We start from the raw sequence: 22,536 nt of genomic DNA, 5'->3' as shown, positions 1-22,536 counted from the left end.
GTCATCTGTTATAATGTAAAACGAATGCATGTAACTCTTTGAGTATATCATCACGAGTTAAATATTTAGGCATTATTATTGATCAACATTTAAAATGTAACAAGTATATCTCCTTCCTGTGTAACAAATTACGTAAAAAAACCCATAAATTTTCCATTCTACGTTCTTATTTACCTATTTATGTTCTGCGTACTGTGTAGGCCTACTTAGTTCTGTTTCAGTCAATAATTCAGTACCTATGGTATATTAGGTTGGGGAGGAATGGCAGAATCGACACTCCATCCTTTAAATTTGCTCGAAAAAAGAATTATTAAACTTTGTCTATATAAACATTTTGATCACCCAACGAAATTAATTTTTCAGGAATTTGGTGTATCAAATCTAGAAAAAAAATTATAAACAAACATTGCTGATTTACTTCCATAAAAATCACAATAAATTTAAATTTCATCCTCATGAATACCATACGAGAAAAAACTACAGTTTTTTCTAACACCCCCAAATGCCATACAACTGCTGGGTTAAAGCACAGCAGAAATTTTAGTCCCAGAATATATAATGCATTAATTAGAGCTTACCCTGAACTAAGTACACTGAACACACATAGATTTAGGAAACAAATTAGATTAATTATTTAATTGTTTTGTCTTTCCTTAAGCTATAGGAGTTTAAAATTGTAATCTAATACTCGTGTACTTCGTATTTTCTGTATTCGTATATGTTATTACATGGTCTGTATTTTACTATATATTAATATTATTGTGCTGAATTAACACTCTTCAATTTTATGTAAGTAGGCTGAACTGCTCCCGAGCACGAGCTTCTGCTCTTTCGGGCTGAAATGCCTAATATAGTGTAAACCTTGTGTATTAAATAAATAAATTTGAATTTCACTTTACTTCTCTTACAATGTTAGTATCTATTCTTTATAGAAAAATGAGTAGTTTATTGAATGAAATGTGAAAACTATTTAATACATTTGTGTATTGAAATAATATTTCTTTTTGAGACTAAGTTAATACCGGTACAGTATTTAACTACTGAAATTCTACCCATTATATCAGTATCAATACAAGCTAATCTATTTATATACAAACATTTGAAAAAATCACTAGAAGAAGTAACAATAATAGCTGTAATAGGTTATATGACATTAATTCACTAATTACACTATTAGAGCATCGAAACTGTCGGCTAAATGGCAGCTCCTACCGGCCAGTGAAGTTGCTTGTGGATATATAGGTCCTAAGCTTTATGTTTGTAATATGTGATTAAAATATTACTTTGTTTCGCGACTCTAATAGCTTCTTCTTCCTCTTCGTTAATCCATTATATTCTTTGCTCTTCAAAAAACAAGAAAACCGGAAACCTTTTTCTGTACCGAACTTCCTTATATTACTAAGTTGAGGTTTCACGAATTTATCCACAAGAATTTCTGACACAAGTTTCTGATAGTTATACACGCTTCAATATGTCACACTGGCACAAAATAGATAGAACAAAGTTTTTTTTTTTTTTCATACTTTGGAACAGATATACGGATGAACATAGTATATTTGGTGCTACCACCTACCATTTCAGCGAAAGCATTGCTAGAATGATCTTATCAGAAGGCAGTATAAGCAGCCATCAAATGCATTCAAGCAGGCGGTGATTAGAGGCAGGAATGTGTGTTGTTTGTGATAAATAAGTGGTGCGTGTGATTATGTAGTAACATTAAATGCATACTAACCTTGAACATCTCTTACACTCTTAAAAATCTATTTGCTTTGAAAATGATTTTAAAATAAATTTAAAATTTGCTGCCTGCAAAAAATGTATGATAGTAGCCTATGTGTAAATTCTTATAAATTCGTGCATTTTAGCTGTGGTAGAGACTGCGTCTGTACCCGAACAGACCCCAGACCCAGCTCTTCTTCCCGGCTGGTCATCCTGGTCTTCGTGGAGTGCCTGCAATTCATCGTCGCCGTCGTCATCGCTATCCATCAACACTCAGATACGAACCCGATCCTGCCGATTGGACAGAGGGGCGGGAGCGGAGCTCTCCAACATTGAGCCCTGTTTGCTACTAGAGCAGGCGGGAGGTGATATGGAAGTGAGGGACTGTGAGGCCAACGGTGGTTTGAACACGAATACCGTGACAGTTCTTTCGTCCAGGGTGCTTGAAGAAGGTGAGGTTGTCTCCAATGACATAGGTGTCGTCGACACCACAGTTCAGCCAACTGCTACATCCAGTTCTTCCAGTGTAGAAACAATTGAGGGGAATACAGTTACCATGCAATCGACAGTATTGAAAAGAACAACAGAGAACTTACGTGTTGTTGGAGATAACACAACATTATTAAACACGAGCAAGAACAATCCTGCGATACCAGTAATGGGTGAGTGAGAACGATTAAGATGTTTCCCTCTTGCATGACAGTTACAATTGAAAGTTTTATTTGGAGAAACAACCATAGTCCAAAATCATAAATTTTCAGGAGAAACAAAAAAACTATCTGGCATGAATGTAGTTGACACTTCAAGTAGAAACTTGGGAAAACTGAATTACATTTATAACTTAAATTTGTTTACTTTATAAATGGCTTTTAAGGAACCCGCAGGTTCATTGCCCGCCACATAAGCCCGCCATCGGTCCCTATCCTGTGCAAGATTAATTCAGTCTCTACCATCACATTCCACCTCCCTCAAATCCATTTTAATATTATCCTCCCTTCTACAGCTCGGCCTCTCCAAAGGTTTTTCCCCTCCGGTCTCCCAACTAACACTCTATATGCATTTCTGGATTCGCCCATACGTGCTACGTGCCCTGCCCATCTCAATCTTCTGGATTATGTCAGGTGAAGAATACAATGCGTGCAGTTCTGCATTGTGTAACTGTCTCCATTCTCCTGTAACTTCATCCCTTAAATTGCGTCATATAAATACATGTGTAAATGTAGGTAATTGTGGACAATGGTTGTTTTAAGAAAAAATTCTCTGTTTGGTTGAAGTGTGCCTCTCTTTTAATCTTCTTTTTCTTTATTACATCCTGTTTCTACTCCTTTCATGGAAAATATTTTCCCTTTCCATAACAAGGGAAGATTTAGGAATGGATACTAATGTTGCTAGTCCAAGAAACAGATTTTGGAAGACAATGCTAGTGTCCATTTCAATGGGGATGCACAATAAGCCTTTTAGGCTGACGTGCAGGAGGTCTTTAAGACTCCTTAAAGACCGTCCCGTAACCTAATCTAACCTATTGCTTTCATTGTGTACATTTCTTTCATGGGGTTATTTCTGCACCTAAAGATGACTCCATAACTAATGAAATAATTCACGTGCTAAAGTATTTTTCTCTGAGGTGGTTTTTGCCGTTTACATAAAAAGCAGTAGGGCCTACTGCTAATCTACTACAGTTTAAAATTGTATGAATAAATGTTTCAAGATGATGTGAATGAGATATTTATAAATGCTCCCATCGTCCTGAACAATGGCTGTATTCACAAAAAAGGCCTTTGGACTATGGTTGTTTTATAAAAACCATTGAAAACCATTGAAAATTTCTCCTCCTAGGACTATGGTGTTTTTTTCCACTAACAACTAATTCAGAAGATGACCGCTACAATACGCTCACCACATGCTAAATATCTCAAATTTGCATTTTTTGGAGTACCGTAGTTTCCCCTAACTATGGTCTACATTTGTCACATTTTTCTTTGTATATTCAATACTATTCATCCAGATTAAGTGCAATTTTGGCTTCGGACTCTTGTAAGTGTATATTAAATAAATATTGACATATGTGTTTGAAATTATTTAATTACAAGTGTTAAAAAAATAATAAGCATTGGTACATAGTTGTATTCTGAGTTGCCCAACTATGGTCCACTCATATATTCATGCTTGAAAGCATGAATGGACTATAGCTGGAGCTGTAATTATTCGTAAATCAATACATTGAGTTTCTAATTTAAGGGTAGAAACATAATCTAGCACAGAAATATTAAAAATAAATGAAAAGTACATGGATTCTTTTATTAGTATACATTGCATAAACACACAATAAACAAGTGAAATCTGAAAGTCATTTTCCTGCAATAATGAACAACTACACTCATCGGCAAAAATACCGGGCCACCTAAAGTTTCTCAATTTTTTTTATGAGGTGAGAATCAGAAAACCCATTATGAAACGCAGAAAACATTGCTTGCCAGAAAAAAAAACTCTTTTTTATTATAACTTGCGCTATTATTTTCAACGCCAAACAATGGATATAATTAAAAGGTGTAAAAACTTACAAATTGTTTCAATTTTCTTCCAAATGTTCAACTGATTTTGTGGCCACCCATATGTTACTAATAGCGGGTATTGCCTCCCCGCGAATGTATGACTGTTACCATTCGCCGATTCAACCTTTCGATCAGATTCTGGATGTCAGTCTGGTCGATACTATTCCATTCCTTACTTAGAACATTTCGGAGCTGCTGTAAATTGCTGTGAGGAGTTAGTCGACTTCTAACTCGCTTCCCTAGCATTTCCCACACAAGTTCAATAGGGTTTATATCAGGACTTCTTGCTGGCCATACCATCCTATTCAATCCAACGTCGTGAAAGACCCACACATGTTCAATAGGGTTTATATCAGGACTTCTTGCTGGCCATGCCATCCTATTCAATCCAACGTCGTGAAGGAACTCATCCACGATTCTTGTAGCATGAGGGCGAGCATTGTCATTCATTAACAGGGACTTTTCACCAATAAGTGGGGCATATGGTGTCACATGTTAAATTAGACCTTCTTCGATGTATCTTGTAGCAGTCAAAGAACCTCCATTAATGAAAACAAGTTCTGTGTGAGCTTCATACGAAATGCCATCCCATACCATTACTGATTCACCTTGGAAACTGACACGTGAACTGAAGGTATATGAAGAAAAACGTTCTCCTTCTCTTCTCCACACTCTTTCACGTCCATCTGTAAACTAAATCTCGATTCATCTGTGAAGCGCACTCGTCGCCACTGCCCCAGGTTCCAATTAGCATGATTGTGAGCAAAACGTAATCGTTCGACACGATGTTGCTGGAGCAATTCTGGGCCTTTAGCTGGTCTTGTGGAATTCAGCCCACATTCATCCAGACGTCTGCTTACAGTTCTATCACTCACGTTAACTTGTCTTATTTTCTGGAAGGCTCTTCTGGTCCCAAGAACTGCAGCCACATAACGCTGACTATTCCCATCTTCTATCAATGCAACCATGTTGCTGAATCGGTAGGACTTAGTGACATTTGTATACAATGAAGTACTCCAATACTGCCTCAAGAGAGCTTACCAGTCTGTAGACTTCTTCAGCATAGCTCGAAATGAGTCCGAGAAGTTTAGACACAATATTGCAAGAAGAACGAATCTCCTTTTCAGATCATTGTTGGCTATTACGTATTCAGTATAACATTGTTAGATATCACAAAATAAATGAAAAGCTAAATAAACTTCAGCACACCTACAATTATTTAAAAAATCCTACAATTTCAAAAAATTTTAAATAAAATGTAGTTGAATCGGGTTTTTGCCGGTGATTGTGTATTAAAGAATAAAAGTTCGGTATCAAAATAAACTAACACATTCTTAGCAAAATATTATGCAAATAAATTCACTGATAATGTTTATTTACCATACTGAGAACTATATTCAGTAGGCTTATTTCTATCCTGTGAATCTCCACTTCTCTTGTAATTCTGAAATTGGAAATAGATCTCTCTTTTTCGAGACGCATATGGGGTCTTCAATTTGTTTAATTATGTTTTCCTTCCTATAAAATAAAATGTCTTCCATTTCTCGCCACCTCAGTAATTGCCGCTTCTTACTATACATGAAACAACAGCTCCATTGTTCTTCACTTCCAAAACTTTCCCTGGCCACAATTCCTCCTCATAAGTAACTACCATATAACTATTTGCCTTTAGCATTATTTTAACAGATTTCGTCTTCTTTTCCACATCTGACTCACTGTCTGTAAATATGGAGAGTACACCGGAAACATCATAATCTGTATCCAATTCAATTTCATCGCTCCCCTAGTCACTTACAGGTACGGTTGTGATCCTTCTACCCTGAAGTTTTCGTTTTTTATTCGAGCTAGTACCATTGATGCTGGAACAGCCTGTTTCTTTATTTACTGGATTATAATTTTAAATGGTGTTTTAGAATATACTGAGATGCCGTATTTGCAGAAATAAATCAAATTGTTCACATTTAATTAAAACAAATATTTCAAAATGAAATACAACTATGGTCCATGAAAAATTGTGGTACATAGTTGAGGACTGACTTCTAGCCTTGAGGTTAAACATTTTTCACGCAGAGTCCTTAACCTCTGCCAGTCTAATTATTACGTGAAAGTAAACACTATATAGCCAGGTTTAATTGTACAAACAATCATATATCTAAAACTTACCAGTCCTACAGAGGAGAGATTAATAAAACAGACAAGCACAAACTGAATGATTTCGTGTCTTCACACATTCAATAGAACGATGCACACTGACCTTGTTAAGCATCCATATCATTGCCACGTGTAATGATAGATAGAAGCATCTATGGGGAACATAATTCCATCACAGTGGCGCCTTAAATGGCAAATATCGAACTCTTGGGGGACTAAGAAGTACATAATGCGTTTTGGACCATAGTTGGGTGCCTGGACCATAGTTATGGGAAATTACGGTATGGTTTTTTTAATCCCTTACATTAATTAATTAGCCAGTCTTAAAAACTATAAAATACAGTATATCAGGACTGTAGCTGGGCAGTAACCTGAATACAAGTTTAAGCGTCACATTGTTGACAAGTAACTCCATCAGTTAGCACAACCATAAAGCACTAATAGATGCTATAGTTACCAACGAAAAAAAAAAAAACCTCATTTAACTTCATATCGTCGTCGTTAACATCTACTATCATCAATCACAGTCACCGTCGTCGTAAATCATCTTCGTCATTGTTGTCAATCACAGTCTTCACCGTCATCGCCGCCATCATTGTCAATAACTGCCAATCATCGTCATCAATCACCGTCAACTATCGTCGTCAATCACCGTCAAGCATCGTTCTCAATCGTAATCAATCATCATCAACCATAGTAGTCAATCACTGTCAATCATCCTCGTCAGTCACCGTCGTTATCGTCGTCAATCATTGTCATCATTGCATGGTCGTCAATCACCATCGTCATCAGCTCGTTACTGTTGCCAATCACAACTGTCATCGTCAATCATCAATCGCCATTAAACCATTATCACCACCATTATCATTATTGTCATCACCATCTCCACTATGATCACTATTATCATTACTCATCATCTATTAAGTTTAATTCTTAGTTGCCTTTTCCGATTTCTAAAGTATTGAAACTAATTCCTCTATTCTATATTTTAAGCATACAGTTTTTCCTTTGAGGCAATTATGGAGATTTCAAGTAACTCTATTTGCTAATATTTTCTCACAGGTCTCAATAATATGTTAAAAGCTTATCTTTTGACTTTAATATATACTAGATACATTTACGTTCGTCCTTTCTCTTCCTTTATTTGTTTGTATCCATAATTCTTCCTTTCCCTAGCTCATTTCCTTTTTGACTTTACTTTCTTCCCGTCCGAAATACGAGTAGTATAAAATCTGTGACGCTGCAAAATACAGATTTGTATATTTTCACGGAAATGTGCTTACGTTATCAACGTCCCTGATTCCGAAAAGTAGTCTCTGTCTATCTATCTGTCTGTGTGCAGAAGAATTTTGTTCATAGTCTATTCAGTGTCTGTGACTCAGCTTATCCGACAATGATTCACGTCAAGTTAAATATAATTTTTGTAAAGAGAGAGAGAGTGTGCACGTGTGTGTGTGCGTGCGTGTGTCCACTTCACTTTGCGTGATTCGGTTTCCGCATACTGCAGATAGATGGCAGGACTGTGACCCATTTTTTTCAAATTGCACACCACTTCGGCGACCCACGTTATGCATGATATGTATCTGTGAAGAGTTATGTCGTGTACTAGGGTGAGTGTACTGGTACCGGTATGTATTTTTGTAAAATATTTTCTTAAAAAAATAATACAAAATAGTGATTTTTTTCTTCAATACTTCTCTTACTTAAAAATGAAGTGAACAATTAAACGTTATACACTAGGCCTGTGTGTATCATGTGTATCTACATAATTTCATAGGTGCAATAACTTACGTCAAATTTCCTGTTTAACGAATTTCGTCCTTTTTTTTTTTTTTAATATCTTGACAAATGGTGTTCATCAATTGCAGTTATAAAACTAAAAATATATTAATCATATAAAACCTTCTACTATTTCATTGCCATATTGTTGTTTAGTCAATAGTTCGAAGACAGGTTGAAACCTCATAAGTGACACCAATAAGACATCACTCATGAGGTAACTAAGCCAGGAAATAATGGGATAAGGTGGCCAGTTCCTTTTCCCCTCGCTAATTAGCTATATATTCCACTAATCGGACTTAAGATGTATACAAGCTATTGTTCTTCCTCCGACACAACGTCAAGTGAGATGCACTGCCTGATAATAGATACACATATCAGCTAGAACCTCAGTCAAAGAATTATTGTCATATAAATATTATTTATATACATATTAACGTAAATCATGTAATTTAAATGTGGATGAACGTCTGGAAGAACAAACAGAATTTAGTAGTTAAATGAAGAACGTTTCTATAAATTATATCTTAGCAAGAATGTCGAAGTAACGGTTAGCATGCCTGATTGTGAATTTGAGCGAGCCGAGTTTAAATCCTGGTTGGGACAAGTTACCTAGTTGAGGTTTTTTCCGTGGGTTTCTCTCAACCCATTAAGAGCAAATGTTGGTTAACTTTCGCCGCTGGCCCCTGGATTCATTTCACTGGCATTATTACCTTCATCTCATTCAGACGCTAGATATAATCTAGCAGTTGATAAAGCGTTGTAAAATAACCAACTAAAAAAAGAAAGGTCGAGCAGGAAACACAGCTTTATAGGTTATTACCAGACAGCGAATTTTTTGTCCCTGCACAGCGACAAGATGTCACGTCCCTTCATATACGGAGGGAGCGTAACAATGAGTTCAATGAACCCCTGCAACTGACGTACACCTAACGTTCAGTATCGGGACCGAAAATCCGCTGTCTGCTTATTACCACAGTCTAGTATATACAGTCACGAAGTTTGAGTTGTGAGGGTGTTAGGAACAATTGACTGTGCCGGTACTATTTCGCATTGTCTGTAATGAGGCGATATTAGCGATCCTAGTGGTTAGCAACTATCTATGGATGCATATTTACTACGTATTGACCTTCGTGACTGTATATACTAGACTGTGGTAATAGTCTAGTATTCTTGAGAGATGAGACTGTGTTATTACTCTACCTAATGTTACAATCCAGTATTCATACTTCAATTACTAAATGCTACAATACTGAATCGCCATACTGCCTTTTATACAACAAAGAATTACCTGTGACTTCAAACTTCTCAACCTTTAAACTTGCGTTTCACTGGAACGTTGCTATACAACTCAGACTCACTTTCAATAATAGCACGACTAACAAAAAAAATTATGGGAACTGAAAATGTAGCGTAGAAACTAGTATACGAAAGCTTTATGAAAATTGAATGATGAGCAGTAGACAGTGCTGTCATCGGGGCCGTACAGTATATGGGAACCTACAGATTTTTAATTAATCGTACGGAGACGAGAGAATTTTTTCATATGCAGCCATACGGCTTATGGGTGCCTAAATTTTGTATGTAGGCCTACATGGAGATCTACCGTATATATTATATACGGAAATTATATTTGTACGGGTAGATCTGTACTGTTCTAGGATCATTTATTGTTAATTTTCTTTTTTGATACTCATAAACATACATAGTCCACGTCTACAGCCCTGGAATCCACAATCATGCATAAAAGAAAGAATAAATTAGAGACTACAGAGTTGTTTCCGATCTCTGATAACGAATTTGAATGACATCATGTGCGTCGGGAATCACACGACAGCTGAACTGTGGCGCGAGGTGACAGACCAGTAGTGAGTGATTTCATAGTCAGAGTGCACGGCGACTCACAGTAGAAATTCCCAAGAAAATCGAGTCTTTTTGGGAAGAGTACATTATGACCCTTTCCAATGCCAAGTACAATTAAGTGAAAATAAAAGAAGCCTGCAATAAACGAGGTTTCGTTATTTCAAAGAAAGGCATCTTCTGTGTACTTAATAAGATTGGTAAAGCTCGAATGGAATTAATTTGTATCATCATGTGGGGTGCGGCGACTTGTGAGGGGGGGTGTATTTTTTGCTTTTTCCACTCTGGAATTAATCCCATCCGAGCTTTGCCAGTCTTATTAGGTACCGGTACACACAAGATGCCTTTCTTGGAAATAACGAAACCACGTGTTTTGTAGGCTCCTATGATTTTCACGTAACTATACTTGGCATCGGAAAGAGTTGTTATGTAGGCTACCCCTCCAAAAAAGGCTTGATTTTCTTGGGCATTGCTACTGTGATACACCGTGCACTCTGATTATGAAATCACACACTACTGGTCTGTCACCTCTCGCCGCAATTCAGCTGTCGGTGTGATTCCTGACGCATATGAAGTCATTCAAATTCGTTCTCAGAGATCGGAAACAACCCTGTAAATTTTCAGTAGTTGACAATGTCTGTAACAAAACAGTACTGTCGCAACATTTTGGCTATGATGGACATACTATGTGGTCTTACTGTCTTACATTATTCTTATATAAACTGAGATTATAAAATGAATAATTGTTCTATCTCTAATAAAATTTATTATGTGTTTTGTTGAAACAGATTTATCTCTGCCATCATTTCGTCACTGCGATGAATGTACGTCCGATGAAGTCTGCGTGGCACTGAGTGGTGAGGAAGTACCTACATGCAGACAACCCCATGATCCGAATGATCCAACGGGTTGTGGAGGTCACTGTCTCATCAATACGGAGTTATGCCACAAACTTGACGTAGATGCGTTCAGGTAACTTTATAGTAGCCTGTGAATTTAACGTTTTTAACAATTGCATTTCGGTTAATGATAATTGCAGTAATACCTTTCGAAACTTGATCAACATTTTGGTTTAAAATATAATGGTGATAATTGAAACTTATTAACGTCATTAAGAAGTTGAAATTTTTATATTAGCAGCAACTGTCAAGAATTCTTAGATTTTCCTTAGGTCAGTGTTCAGGTTACAGTTCGTGAGAGGAAAGAAAGTTCTGTAACCTGATCTTAGGAAAATCTAGTACGTGCTTTCAACTCCTCTCTCGCTGTACCTTGCATCAAGGTCAACCGCAGCAAATGGAAAGTATAACAGTTTATTCTTAGAACCAGTAACCGCATTGTATTCTCTTAGGTTTTAAAGGAAATGGGATTAATTGAAAGTACCACATGCAGTGGCGGCTCGTGATCATTTTTGTTGGTGGGGCCAGATATTTCACAAATTTTGCGGTATACGTTAAATGAGGCGCCAAGATTTTTATGTCGTTTTAATTAATTGTTTTTGCTTAAAAATTAGTTCAGCACAATACAACTAAAACTACCACTCATTACTGCAGCACCATCATATGCTTGAGCTATGAGTTTATTTTCTAAATTGAAAGGTTGTAGACTTTGTTTTATAACCTCGCTCCGACCATTAGCCGTGCGGTTGTTTATCTCTTTGAAGAAAACAAACCTTTCCAAAGGTTTACAACCTTTTGTGTAGCCTATATCAAAATAATAACAAATTGGCTCTTGCAGGTTATGTCTATTGTTTCGTCAGCCTGCACAGTAACAAAATTTGTAGAATTAATGTTCTGTTTCAGATCTTCGATGTATAGTCTACATCATACATACTGTCTAATAATTCATTTTGTATAATGTGTAAAGTATATTTAAAAACAGAAGTACTGTTTAAGTGTTCATCCAATACATTATCAAGACTGGCAAGTAAAGATATCAAGTCTAACAAATTTCTCTGATTTGCAGAGCCCTGATTTTCGTTCTGAACACTCAGTTATATAATTCGTGAGTTCCGCAAAATACTAAAGAATCAATTACTCTTGCTAGTATATGTCTGTTTTTTGTGACCTGTTCGTTGTGTTTCTCGATTGAAAATTTGACCGCGGAATCAATTTGTGCTGCGATACTTACTGTCCGAAATAGTTTAAACTTACAAGCATTTTCTAAATGTATTGTAATTTCTTTTTGTTTTTTGATGTGTTCCCTTAAATGTCTTAGATCTTTGCAACCTGTCGATGTCCACAGTCCCTCGCCACCAAACAACAGACAATAGAAACAAAATAAACTTTGTTTTTCGTCACTTACAGTTAGCCAGGACTTCTTTGTAAACCACGAGTTGAAGAAAGTTCTCCTTTTCATACCATCCGTCTGTGTAAAACTGAAGCCATTAGGTTGATGTGTGCCTAGTCGTTTAACTTCAAGTTTATATTCTAATTTTAACGATGAAAACGATGTTTAATAGACAATCCACTTTATTCATGTTTTCACACTTTGCTCGCATGTACTATTCAAAGTTCACACGGACACTTCTAGAATTAACCCACTGCTCAGTGGCACTGCGACTCACACAGTACAACAAATAACTGCGACTGACGCTTCCGTTCAACAGGCGGGCCAGGTTCGTCGAGCCCCAATGAGAAGCATTATATTCGTGACGGTAACTTCGCAACACTTCGTGAATCTCCGTCGATAGCTAACATTGCATACCTCGCACCATGGCAGTTGAGCGCTAAAGTAATTCAAGTTATGGACCCTTTGACGCGGGCCCAAACTCACAATATTTAGTACCATACAATCTTTGAAGTTTTACTGACACACATTGCGCCATGTTATGAAATTTACTGAAACATTATGAATCCAGGACACTGTTCTGAACAAAATTTACACATTTTAAATGCGAAAAGAAAATTACTGGGAAACGAAATATTGGTGGGGCCCGTCCCCGGTGGTCCCTGACCACATGGGTACACTTCCCAGCGTAAAGGTGATTTAGATGAAGCCGAATGCTATCCTCAACGCATATGTTAAATACGTGGGTATAACTTTAATAGTGGCAACACTGCTGTAAAAGCGAAACGAGACGGAGTTAATTGTTGTCACTTCTACCACACGTTAGTCTATGTCTGCCCTCCTCCACCCTAAAAGGACTCTTCCGTCCGACTCCCAGCGCATGCACTGTGGAGAGTTGAAGTTAGTCTCCTGTTAGTTCCTACAGCTCTAAGCGGATGTGTTTCGCCATGTTTACAAAGCAGGAACAGCGATCTTGGTTGAAAATTCAATCTGCCCGTGGTCATACAGCACGACAATGTCATACATGACGGTCTTGTTGAGGCATTTGGAGAGACGGCGTTACCATACAGGACTGTGGCGAGGTGGGTTCCGGCGTGACCGCATGGCTCGGCCAGGTCGTCCGAGTGTTAGGTGAAGAGGAAGTGCAAGCTGTTTCTTCGCTATTAGACAACGATCGACGATAGATGGTACGTGAGTTAGCCCAGGAGACAGGAATATCGCATGTGACTGTGTTTCGTATTCTAAAGAATCGCCTAAAAATGAGAAAAATTGCATCTCGGTGGGTTCCCTGGGATTTGACGGAGGCACAGCGATGGATACGATACGATACTGCTCAAACTCATTTGGAGTGTTATGATCGTGAAGAAGACGCCTTCTTACGGCATGTTGTTGCACTTGATGAGACATGGGCCAGGTCATAACGAACCTCTACTTAAGCGCCAGTCAAATGAGTGGCATCATTACGGTCATCATGCAAAACAGTGGTGCGTCATACCCCTACGAATGTGAAAGTTATGCTGATTGTTGTGTACGACTGTGATGGCATCATCCTAACACATACCGTTCTGCAAAGACAGAATAATGCACAGTTTTTCTGTCATTCTTTGGAGCATAATCTGAGACCAGCGTTGCAAAGAAAGCGCCCACACATTTTGCAGAGCCCTCCCATCATTTTGCAGGATAATGCAAGGGCGCACACGGCACACTCTGTAGTTGATTTGTACCGTCTCTGGGGCGAAAAGTGCTTTTCCATCCAACACATTCACCGGACTTAAGCCCCTGTGATTATGACTTAATCCCAAAGATGAAGGAACCACATCGTGACGTTCGATTCCGGACTGTTACTTATATTCTGCAGGCAGTAGGGCAGTACATCAGAAACATCAACAGAACAGGAGCTGCTACAGAGATACTACGATTTCCACATCGCTGGCAACGAGTTGTAGACAATGCCAGTTACTACATTGAAGGACTGTAGAAGGTTCACAGATGTATCACTTGTATATTCGTAATAAATAAATAAATAGTTGCCATTGTTAAAGTTACAACCTGTGTATCAGACATTTTCTCTTGCAGCACGGACTGTAAGTTGTTAAAGATAATTAACAATTACTATCCTTCACCAGCTCCATACTCAAACTTAATTTATACCCACTTTTCCGTTTTCCGTAGGTAATGGTTAGGTTAGGAGCAGCAAACAAAGGGTTTTGAGTTCTATATAGACAGAGTAGCGCATTTGCAGGCAGTAGGTACATCTGACATGATCTTTGCTTCTTGATGGTCTCAAACTTGGAGGATAGCTGTTTATGAAAGTGCGGGAAGGTCATAAAAGTATTTAATTTTGTAGCAAGTTTAAGGCAAAAAAAAAAAAAAAACAAAAAAACAAAAAAAATGTTCACGAATATAAAATGTTACACATGGCAGGAGAAAGAGTGTAGTTTCTCATTGGTTCCTTATTACCCTGAGATGAAATCAGGAGAATAGAAGTAAAATTTGACGGATAATATTAAACCGGGATTTGAATCCTGCTTGGGCCGATTATCTTGATGGGTTCCATTCCTCCCTCCCTCCAAGTTTTCCCCAACAGTAAGAAGAACGTTGGGTAATGTCATAAGAATCCACTGTCTCATCCCGCCAAAATACCGTCTCATTATCACCAATTCCATTGACGCTTGATAACCTTTCAGTTGATAAACAATGTCGAAGAATCGGTATAAAAATATTTTTTATCCATTGACGGGTACTTCACTTTGTGTTACTTTCTAAGCGCCCGTACCCATCTAGGAATGACGCGCTGTTATTTTTCTATCATAGGCATTGCCCTCAATGCACCCTGGAAGGCGAATTACATAGCACCTCATGATAATAATGATAATAATAATAATAATAATAATAATAATTATAGTGGTAATAATAATAATAATATTATTATTATTATTATTATTATTATTATTATTATTATTATTATTATTATTATTATTATTATCATCATCATCATCATCATCATCATCATCATCTCTCTTTGGTTCTCTCTCTGTGTCTATCTGTGTCTGTCTCTATCTCTCTTTGTGTCTCTCTGCCTCTCTCTCTCTCTCTCTCTCTCTCTCTATTAGACCCAAATTAACGTACGATAAGAGTTTTTTTAATGATATCGCACAGTACAGGACACTCCCAAATAATTATCGTTCTGCTATAGTTCACAGCTCTGATGCAGATGCATTCATGCTGAAATAGCTGCGAGTTACACTTCTGTAACACGTTCTTCTTTGTTGCTGTTGCATGGGAAATCGCGTAATAACAGTAGCTGGTTGAGATATAAACGGTTCCTGGATAATTTCTTTCATTGCGCCTTTCATAAACAATTACTGTAGAAAAAATTAGTAGTTCATACTACTGTAATCTACATGTAATAATATCACTGATTTCTAACTACGTTCAGCAATCATGAAATTCTTTGGAAGATTAAATTTTTGTAGCAAATTATATTCTACCAATTGGTAATTCGATAAATTTTAAATATAATTGAGGGGTTGGGTGCAAGAAAGGCACTTCTCTCAAATGCAAGTTTTGAGAAAATTGATGTTGAAAATTCAAACCGTAATAATGTTACTTATGCACACCTTTACATTTTGGGTATTCCTGACCTCTATGAACACAGTATTGAACTACAACTTGGTGATCATATGCATAACAGATCAGAGAACACAATAAAGCATTTTACTCAAAAAGGGCACATCCTCTAAAAAGGCCCTTCTTGCACCCAGCCCCTCAGTTACATTAATTTTATTGTTTAATTAATTTTCTTTATTAAACTTTTTTCATAATTCGAGTGTAGAAAGGTCCGCATTACTTTATTGAAACATATTATATGAATTAAATAACTACACTGACCAGCATAAAAAGTGATACACTCAAGTATTTTTAAACAACGTTGTTATTTTATTTTTAAAATTGATTTCATAGTAATATTAAAACAGTACATTTAAATAACAATAATAGACAATACCAATACTGAGGTTGGTATGTGGCTAACGAGAAAGACAGGCTATGGCACGACGTCACATTCTTAGTCATAGCATAGCCAATATTGAACAAGTTTATATATAAATGCACATTAACATGAGTTTAATATAGCAATTCCTTTGTTTTTAGAACTTCGAACATGTATTTATATTAGGCGATTGTCAAGATGGCCATGACTAGACCATGATAATCACATGACTCTGGTTCATGCCGAAGCCCGTCTTTCTCATTAGCCACGGGTTGGTATGAATTCCATCAATGACAACAGAATAAATCGTAACTTTTAAAATGTTGTTGCATGGTGAATGTAAACAATCACTGTCGAGCCGTAAAAAAAAAAGGATAACAGTCCTGCAGTTTAATAACGAGTATTCTCTCCTCTGGCGTTAACTATAGTTCTCATTCTCCTCTGTAATGACTGAATAACAGCAGTTATTTCCTCCTGAGTGATGCCCCTCCACTCTTTCAGTAATTTCGTAAGAAGATCAGCCAAGTTTTCAGTCTCTTTTCTCGCCTTCCAAGCATTTCCCTGACATGTTCTATCAGATTCAGATTGCACTTCATGCAGGCCACCTAATGCACTGAATACCAACATCGTCCAGATATTTTGAAAGTGCATGAGCCACATGTGCACGGGCGTTATCATGCATCAAAAGGAAGCCATCACTGATAAAAGGACCAAAGGGAACCACGTGATCTGCCAGTATCTCTTTATTATATTGCTCAACATTCAGAGACCCATTTTCAACCATAACTAGAGTAGTTTTGACCTCTGTGGAAATTTCTGTCCAAACTATAATGGAGCTTCCACTAAATGGAGTTCTGGACGAAAACGTACGTACGTGGTGCAAAATGCTCACTTTGCCTTCTTCGCACTCTTTCTCTTCCATCTGATGATTTTACATAGAAACTGGACTCGTCAGTGAAGAGCACTTTCCCCCCAATGCTCAGCAGTCCAATTGAGATGTTCATTGGAGAATTGCAATCTAGCAAGACGATGTTCTCTGAAGAGCTCAGGTCCAATTGCCAGCGTGCTTGCCCGCAAATTAGCTTCTGCCAACCTTCGTCTAACTGTCCTTTCGTTTACTCTGATGTTTCTTACATGTTCCAAGCAATTTCGGGTCTCTACAGCCAATGTGTGCCTATTGCGAAGTATCTGCATGATTATGAAATGATCGTCATTCAGTGAGGTTTTTCTTTTACAGCCTGAACCTGGCTTCCTGTCATAGTTATTGAGATCCCTGAACCTTCTTATTATCCTTTGTACACTGAATGAGATGATCCCAACATTTCTCTACAAAACAGTAAGATCAACCATCTTCCACTAAGGCAACAGCCTTTGCAGCCTCTGAAGCATTCATTATTGTCGTGAATAATCACAAAAATTGGAAAAAATCACTTGCATTAAATTAGCAGTGATAACTTCAACAGCAGCAATCAGTATTTTCAACAATGATCTAAGATACCATACCAAAACATTGGTAATTTCGTTTTCAGATTCCTAGTGTTCACGATCTTGTCTTTGATAATCTTTGTAATCGCATTTATCAACAATGCAACTGAAACGTCATGATCGTCTAAATATTCTATTTCTCGTCTGTAATAAATAGCCGTTATTACGATCATTTTAAACACTCTTATTTTCCATTTCACCAAAATATTTGAGTGTATTGCTTTTTTGCTGGTCAGTGTATAATGGAGTAAAGTATTTTCCTATTATTGTAGTATTTTAATGAAAACTATTTCCTTTTCCCAATTTTAGCATATCATTGACCATGCAAGCTAAAAGTTCATTATCTTCAATGTAGTGCTAAATAGTAAATTTGAAAATATTAGCTTCGTCTTAAGACTGCCCAGAACGAACATTCTCACTTCGTGAAATGTCTTTGTGATTAATTTTGTTCATATCATGCACATTGTGCTCAGTATACCATATATTAGTTCCTTCTTTCATTTTCCTTACCCTGCTTACACTCCCCCATTTATCCGAATTATACACCACTGCGGGTAGGAAATCATAGACTAGACAATCCAATGCTGTGAAGTAATGGTTAGCATGCCTGACCGTAAAACGAGCAGGCCCGGGTTAAAATCCTAGTTGGAACAAGTTACCTATTTGAGGTTTTTCCAGGGGTATTTCCTCAACCCATTAAGAGCAAATATTGGTTAATTTTCGGTGCTGAACCCTGGACTCATTTCGCTAATATTATCACCTTCACATCATTCAAATGCTAGATAACCATAGCAGTTGATAAAGTATCGTAAAATAACCATTTTAAAAAATACACTAGATACCTCAATGCAGACCTCTGATTATGGGATCAGTATGACTCAGGGTGGCCCTGACATCACAAAACAATTACAAGACGGCAAACAAACACTCAGTCCCGTGAACGGTAGATAAATTTCTTCCATTGTCCACACCAGGAATCGAATCTCGGATCACTTGATTGGGAAGAGCAAGTGCTATCCACATAGCCACAATGACTGACAGAGAACATGAGTCAGGAAAAAGAAAGAGTATTAAATATGGTAACCTTTCTCCTTTTAAATAAATAATCATATTATATTTTATAATTAAGTAACGAAATTAAAACCAGACTCAGTTGGAACATTACTATTTTCCAGGTGTCTTGATGACTCTTCCTGCCTTCCAAATGAATGGCGGTGCTCCAACCAGCTCTGCATTCCACAAATAAAAAGATGTGATGGGCACATGAACTGTTATGATCACACTGATGAGTATGACTGCAGTAAGTTATATGCTTAAACTATTTTCTATAACCAAACAATAGATTTTAGCTAAATTTTCTGTTTCGACTATATTAAAATATTCCATAACATTTTTATTTAAAATTATTACTGTATTCTATATTTGAATACTTGCGGGCAAAATGGTTTTAACAAGCAAATTCTAAACATTACAGAAAAGAATAGATTTTCTTCTAGAATTTTACTTGAAAAAATTTTTTTTTTTTTTTTCCCTTTTCATTTCAAGGTAAATGTATAACAATATGTTGAACTAAAAAAAAGAAAAAAAAAACATGAAAATGTGCTTCATTTCCTGAAATGAACACAACGATGTGTTTTCCGTGCAAAAAAGTTGTAATAGTTGCTTACATTGTAATTTACAACTTTTGAGTTACAGACTCATACAACTTTTCTGTTCCTGCACAACCATTGACAACTGAAATGTGACTATTAAAATATCAGGTTGCCAACATTAACTCACTTTCCATAGTGCATACAATAGTTCTGAATGGAAAAATTATTTTTTTACAAGAAATGCCCACAGGTATTTGAGAAAAACCTTATATCATCATTGATCAAACAGATCTCATCAGTACAACTATACGGAAAATAGCTGAAGCCCCTGAAGAAGTTGGAGAAATAGTAAAAAGAAGATTAGACAAGGTATCTGAGAAGAATAAGTGACTGAAGAGTCGTCGTTCTTCCAGAAACTGACATATTGATAAGAATGTTATGTGAAATCCAAACCCATCTTTTACCTATTTTTATATTATTCCAATAACATGAGTGGTCGTGCAACTTTCGTTTTCAGTACAGGTATAAATTCACATTACTTACAATCAGCAACAAAGGCCAAAAAATATACGAGTATATAGCCATACTCGATGCCAACTCAAATATGGTAGATTTGTTCATGGTAACGATCAGTGGCGGTTCCTGCAGATTTTATGGGAAATTATAATTAAAGTAAATGATAAAATCGTACAATTATTTATTTACGGGGTATCTTATAAAGTTAATTGAGTGAAATTTGTTTTAATTGCTGAATTATAGCCATAACGTACACACAGATTGAAAAAGTTTCTCACACTAGTCTGTAACAAATAAACATAGCTAATTCGTACACTTACGAATCTAAATTGTACCACTATCACTATATGCCCAACCCAATTTTATGAAGAATGAAACATTTTCTCTGCGTTTTAGGAACAAACTGAAAATTCAAACTTGACATACAATAATTACGTCAGCCTGTCACAGCTGCTAACAGTGTTACACGGTGCTTAGATAGTGTAAATCAGTTTTAATACTGAAAGCATATCTGTTAAAAATAAATATAGAAATAACACTAAATTTACTAAAAATTATATCCCGTAATTGTTATTATTATAATTCTACTATTCATAAACATAATTTATTGCTATTTGGTTTCAAGATTTATTTCTGATATTGTATGCTAAACTGTTGTACTTATTCTTTGACTAGAATCTCGCCCCTTGCATAGTAACAGTGATGCGATTATGGGACATTCTCTGTCGCATCCCCACTCCCTCCTCCACCAACAAAGGTACCAATCCATATTCAGCCTTCAAGAGTACACTGGCATATGCGAGGGTATGGTTATGCGATTATGCACATACCCAGTAACCGCCACTGATAATTATTGAAATGTGCTAAAGAAGGAGAAGAATATAAAGTTAAAGTTATCCCTCATAATCGGCATTAGTGGTAATAGGGATATATATTGTGTTATTTTCTCTACTGCATGTTCTGATAATGTTTATATTGTTAATAGCATTAAATTTGTTATTTGTTTAAATCTTATTTCAATACTTCATTTTAGGACCTGTTTTATGTTCATCACGACTATTTGGTTCCCTTGAAGAGCCTATCTTAGGTACTTAAAATATAGCTCTTGAATCTTACAGTCCGCTACCAAATAATAAAACGTTGCATCGTGGACTATAACAGAAAATAAAATACGGTAATTGTATATTGGATATTGACTGCAATGCAAAAATACCGGTATATATATTTTATGTTTTTCGACGTATTAATACTAGAACTATGCCATGCAACATGTCCCTAGAAATGACCTAATTCTACTAAATTCTGAATGTATCTACATAGTGTTACTATTTATTTACTTTGAAGAATTCGGTGAATTAGCCAACTCATAGCTGTATCGTTTAAAGACTTTGTGTATCCTGGATTTCTTAAATACCCAGTACCTACCAAATATAGCTTTTGCTATAACAACAGCTAATAAATGCTATACTACTACTATACTAACTCTAGTATTACAAACGTGAACCTTCAGATCACGCAAAATAAATCGTAATGTCAGTTACAAAAGTGAAGTCCTAGTAATGTAGACATACTTCCTCAAAGCTAATTTATTCTCTGAACAACGATTTGGCTCTGACAATTTTGTATGGCTTCAGTTTCCATCTCTCTTTTCCCCATGTTACACGTTTTACAGATAACTGTTGAAATGACTGAAGTGTTTGTTTACATCTATAGTTGTAAAATGTAACACGTTTTATACACACACAGATATATAATATAATATAATATAATATAATATACAATATGTTGTTGTTGTTTTCTAATGCCAGGCATTTGACAACGAAGTCATTTGACCTCTTGCACTCCAATATTTTTCAAAGATATTATCCTGACCAGCCACTGAAGCACAGATTTTAAGATGTTCCGAATCCATTTCTTGGTTTGAGTTGCACAATGGACAGTTAGGGGACTGATATATTCCAATTCTATGCAGGTGTTTGGCCAAACAATCATGGCCTGTTGCCAATCTGAATGCAGCTACAGACGATTTTCGTGGTAAATCGGGAATTAACTGTGGATTTTGATGCAGAGAGTTCCATTTTTTTCCCTTGGGATTGTGTTATTAAATTTTGTTTGTTGAAGTCTAAGTATGTAGATTTAATAAATCTTTTCACAGAGTAATACGTAGATTTAGTAACAGGTCTGTAAGTAGCAGTGCTGCCCTTCTTTGCTAAAGCATCCGCATTTTCATTTCCCAGGATTCCACAATGGGATGGTATCCATTGGAATACAATTCTTTTATTGAGTGATATTAATTGAGAGAGCATTTTAGTTATTTCTGCTGTTTGAGATGAAGGTGTGTGTTTAGAGACTATTGATAGAATAGCTGCTTTGGAGTCTGACAATATAACTGCATTCCTAAATTTATTGATGTGGCATAGAAGATTCCTGAGACTTTCCCTTATTGCAATGATTTCACCATCAAAACTTGTTGTTCCATATCCAAGAGATCTATAAAGTGAGAAGAGACAGCACGTAACACCTGCACCGGCACCTTGTTCTCTGGAGATCAAGGATCCGTCAGTGTATAAATGAAGCCAGTTTTGTGGAGGGTACCTAATATTAA

At 36.5% G+C, this 22,536-nt stretch overlaps 1 protein-coding gene across 1 annotated transcript in view; it reads left to right on the top strand.

Annotated features, from left to right (window-relative positions):
- LOC138715294 (uncharacterized) overlaps nucleotides 1–22,536 on the top strand; it is a 676,115-nt gene that overhangs the window by 642,083 nt on the left and 11,496 nt on the right. Inside the window, exons 6-8 of the mRNA XM_069848057.1 lie at nucleotides 1,866–2,381; nucleotides 10,850–11,033; nucleotides 18,999–19,123. Coding sequence (XP_069704158.1) covers nucleotides 1,866–2,381; nucleotides 10,850–11,033; nucleotides 18,999–19,123 — 825 coding nt within the window. The remainder of the gene's footprint in view (nucleotides 1–1,865; nucleotides 2,382–10,849; nucleotides 11,034–18,998; nucleotides 19,124–22,536) is intronic.

Source organism: Periplaneta americana, chromosome 15, assembly GCF_040183065.1.
Source record: "Periplaneta americana isolate PAMFEO1 chromosome 15, P.americana_PAMFEO1_priV1, whole genome shotgun sequence".
Lineage (NCBI taxonomy): Eukaryota > Metazoa > Arthropoda > Insecta > Blattodea > Blattidae > Periplaneta > Periplaneta americana.
Note: the sequence above shows the minus strand (reverse complement) of the source record. Positions and strands in the feature narration are given on the sequence as shown.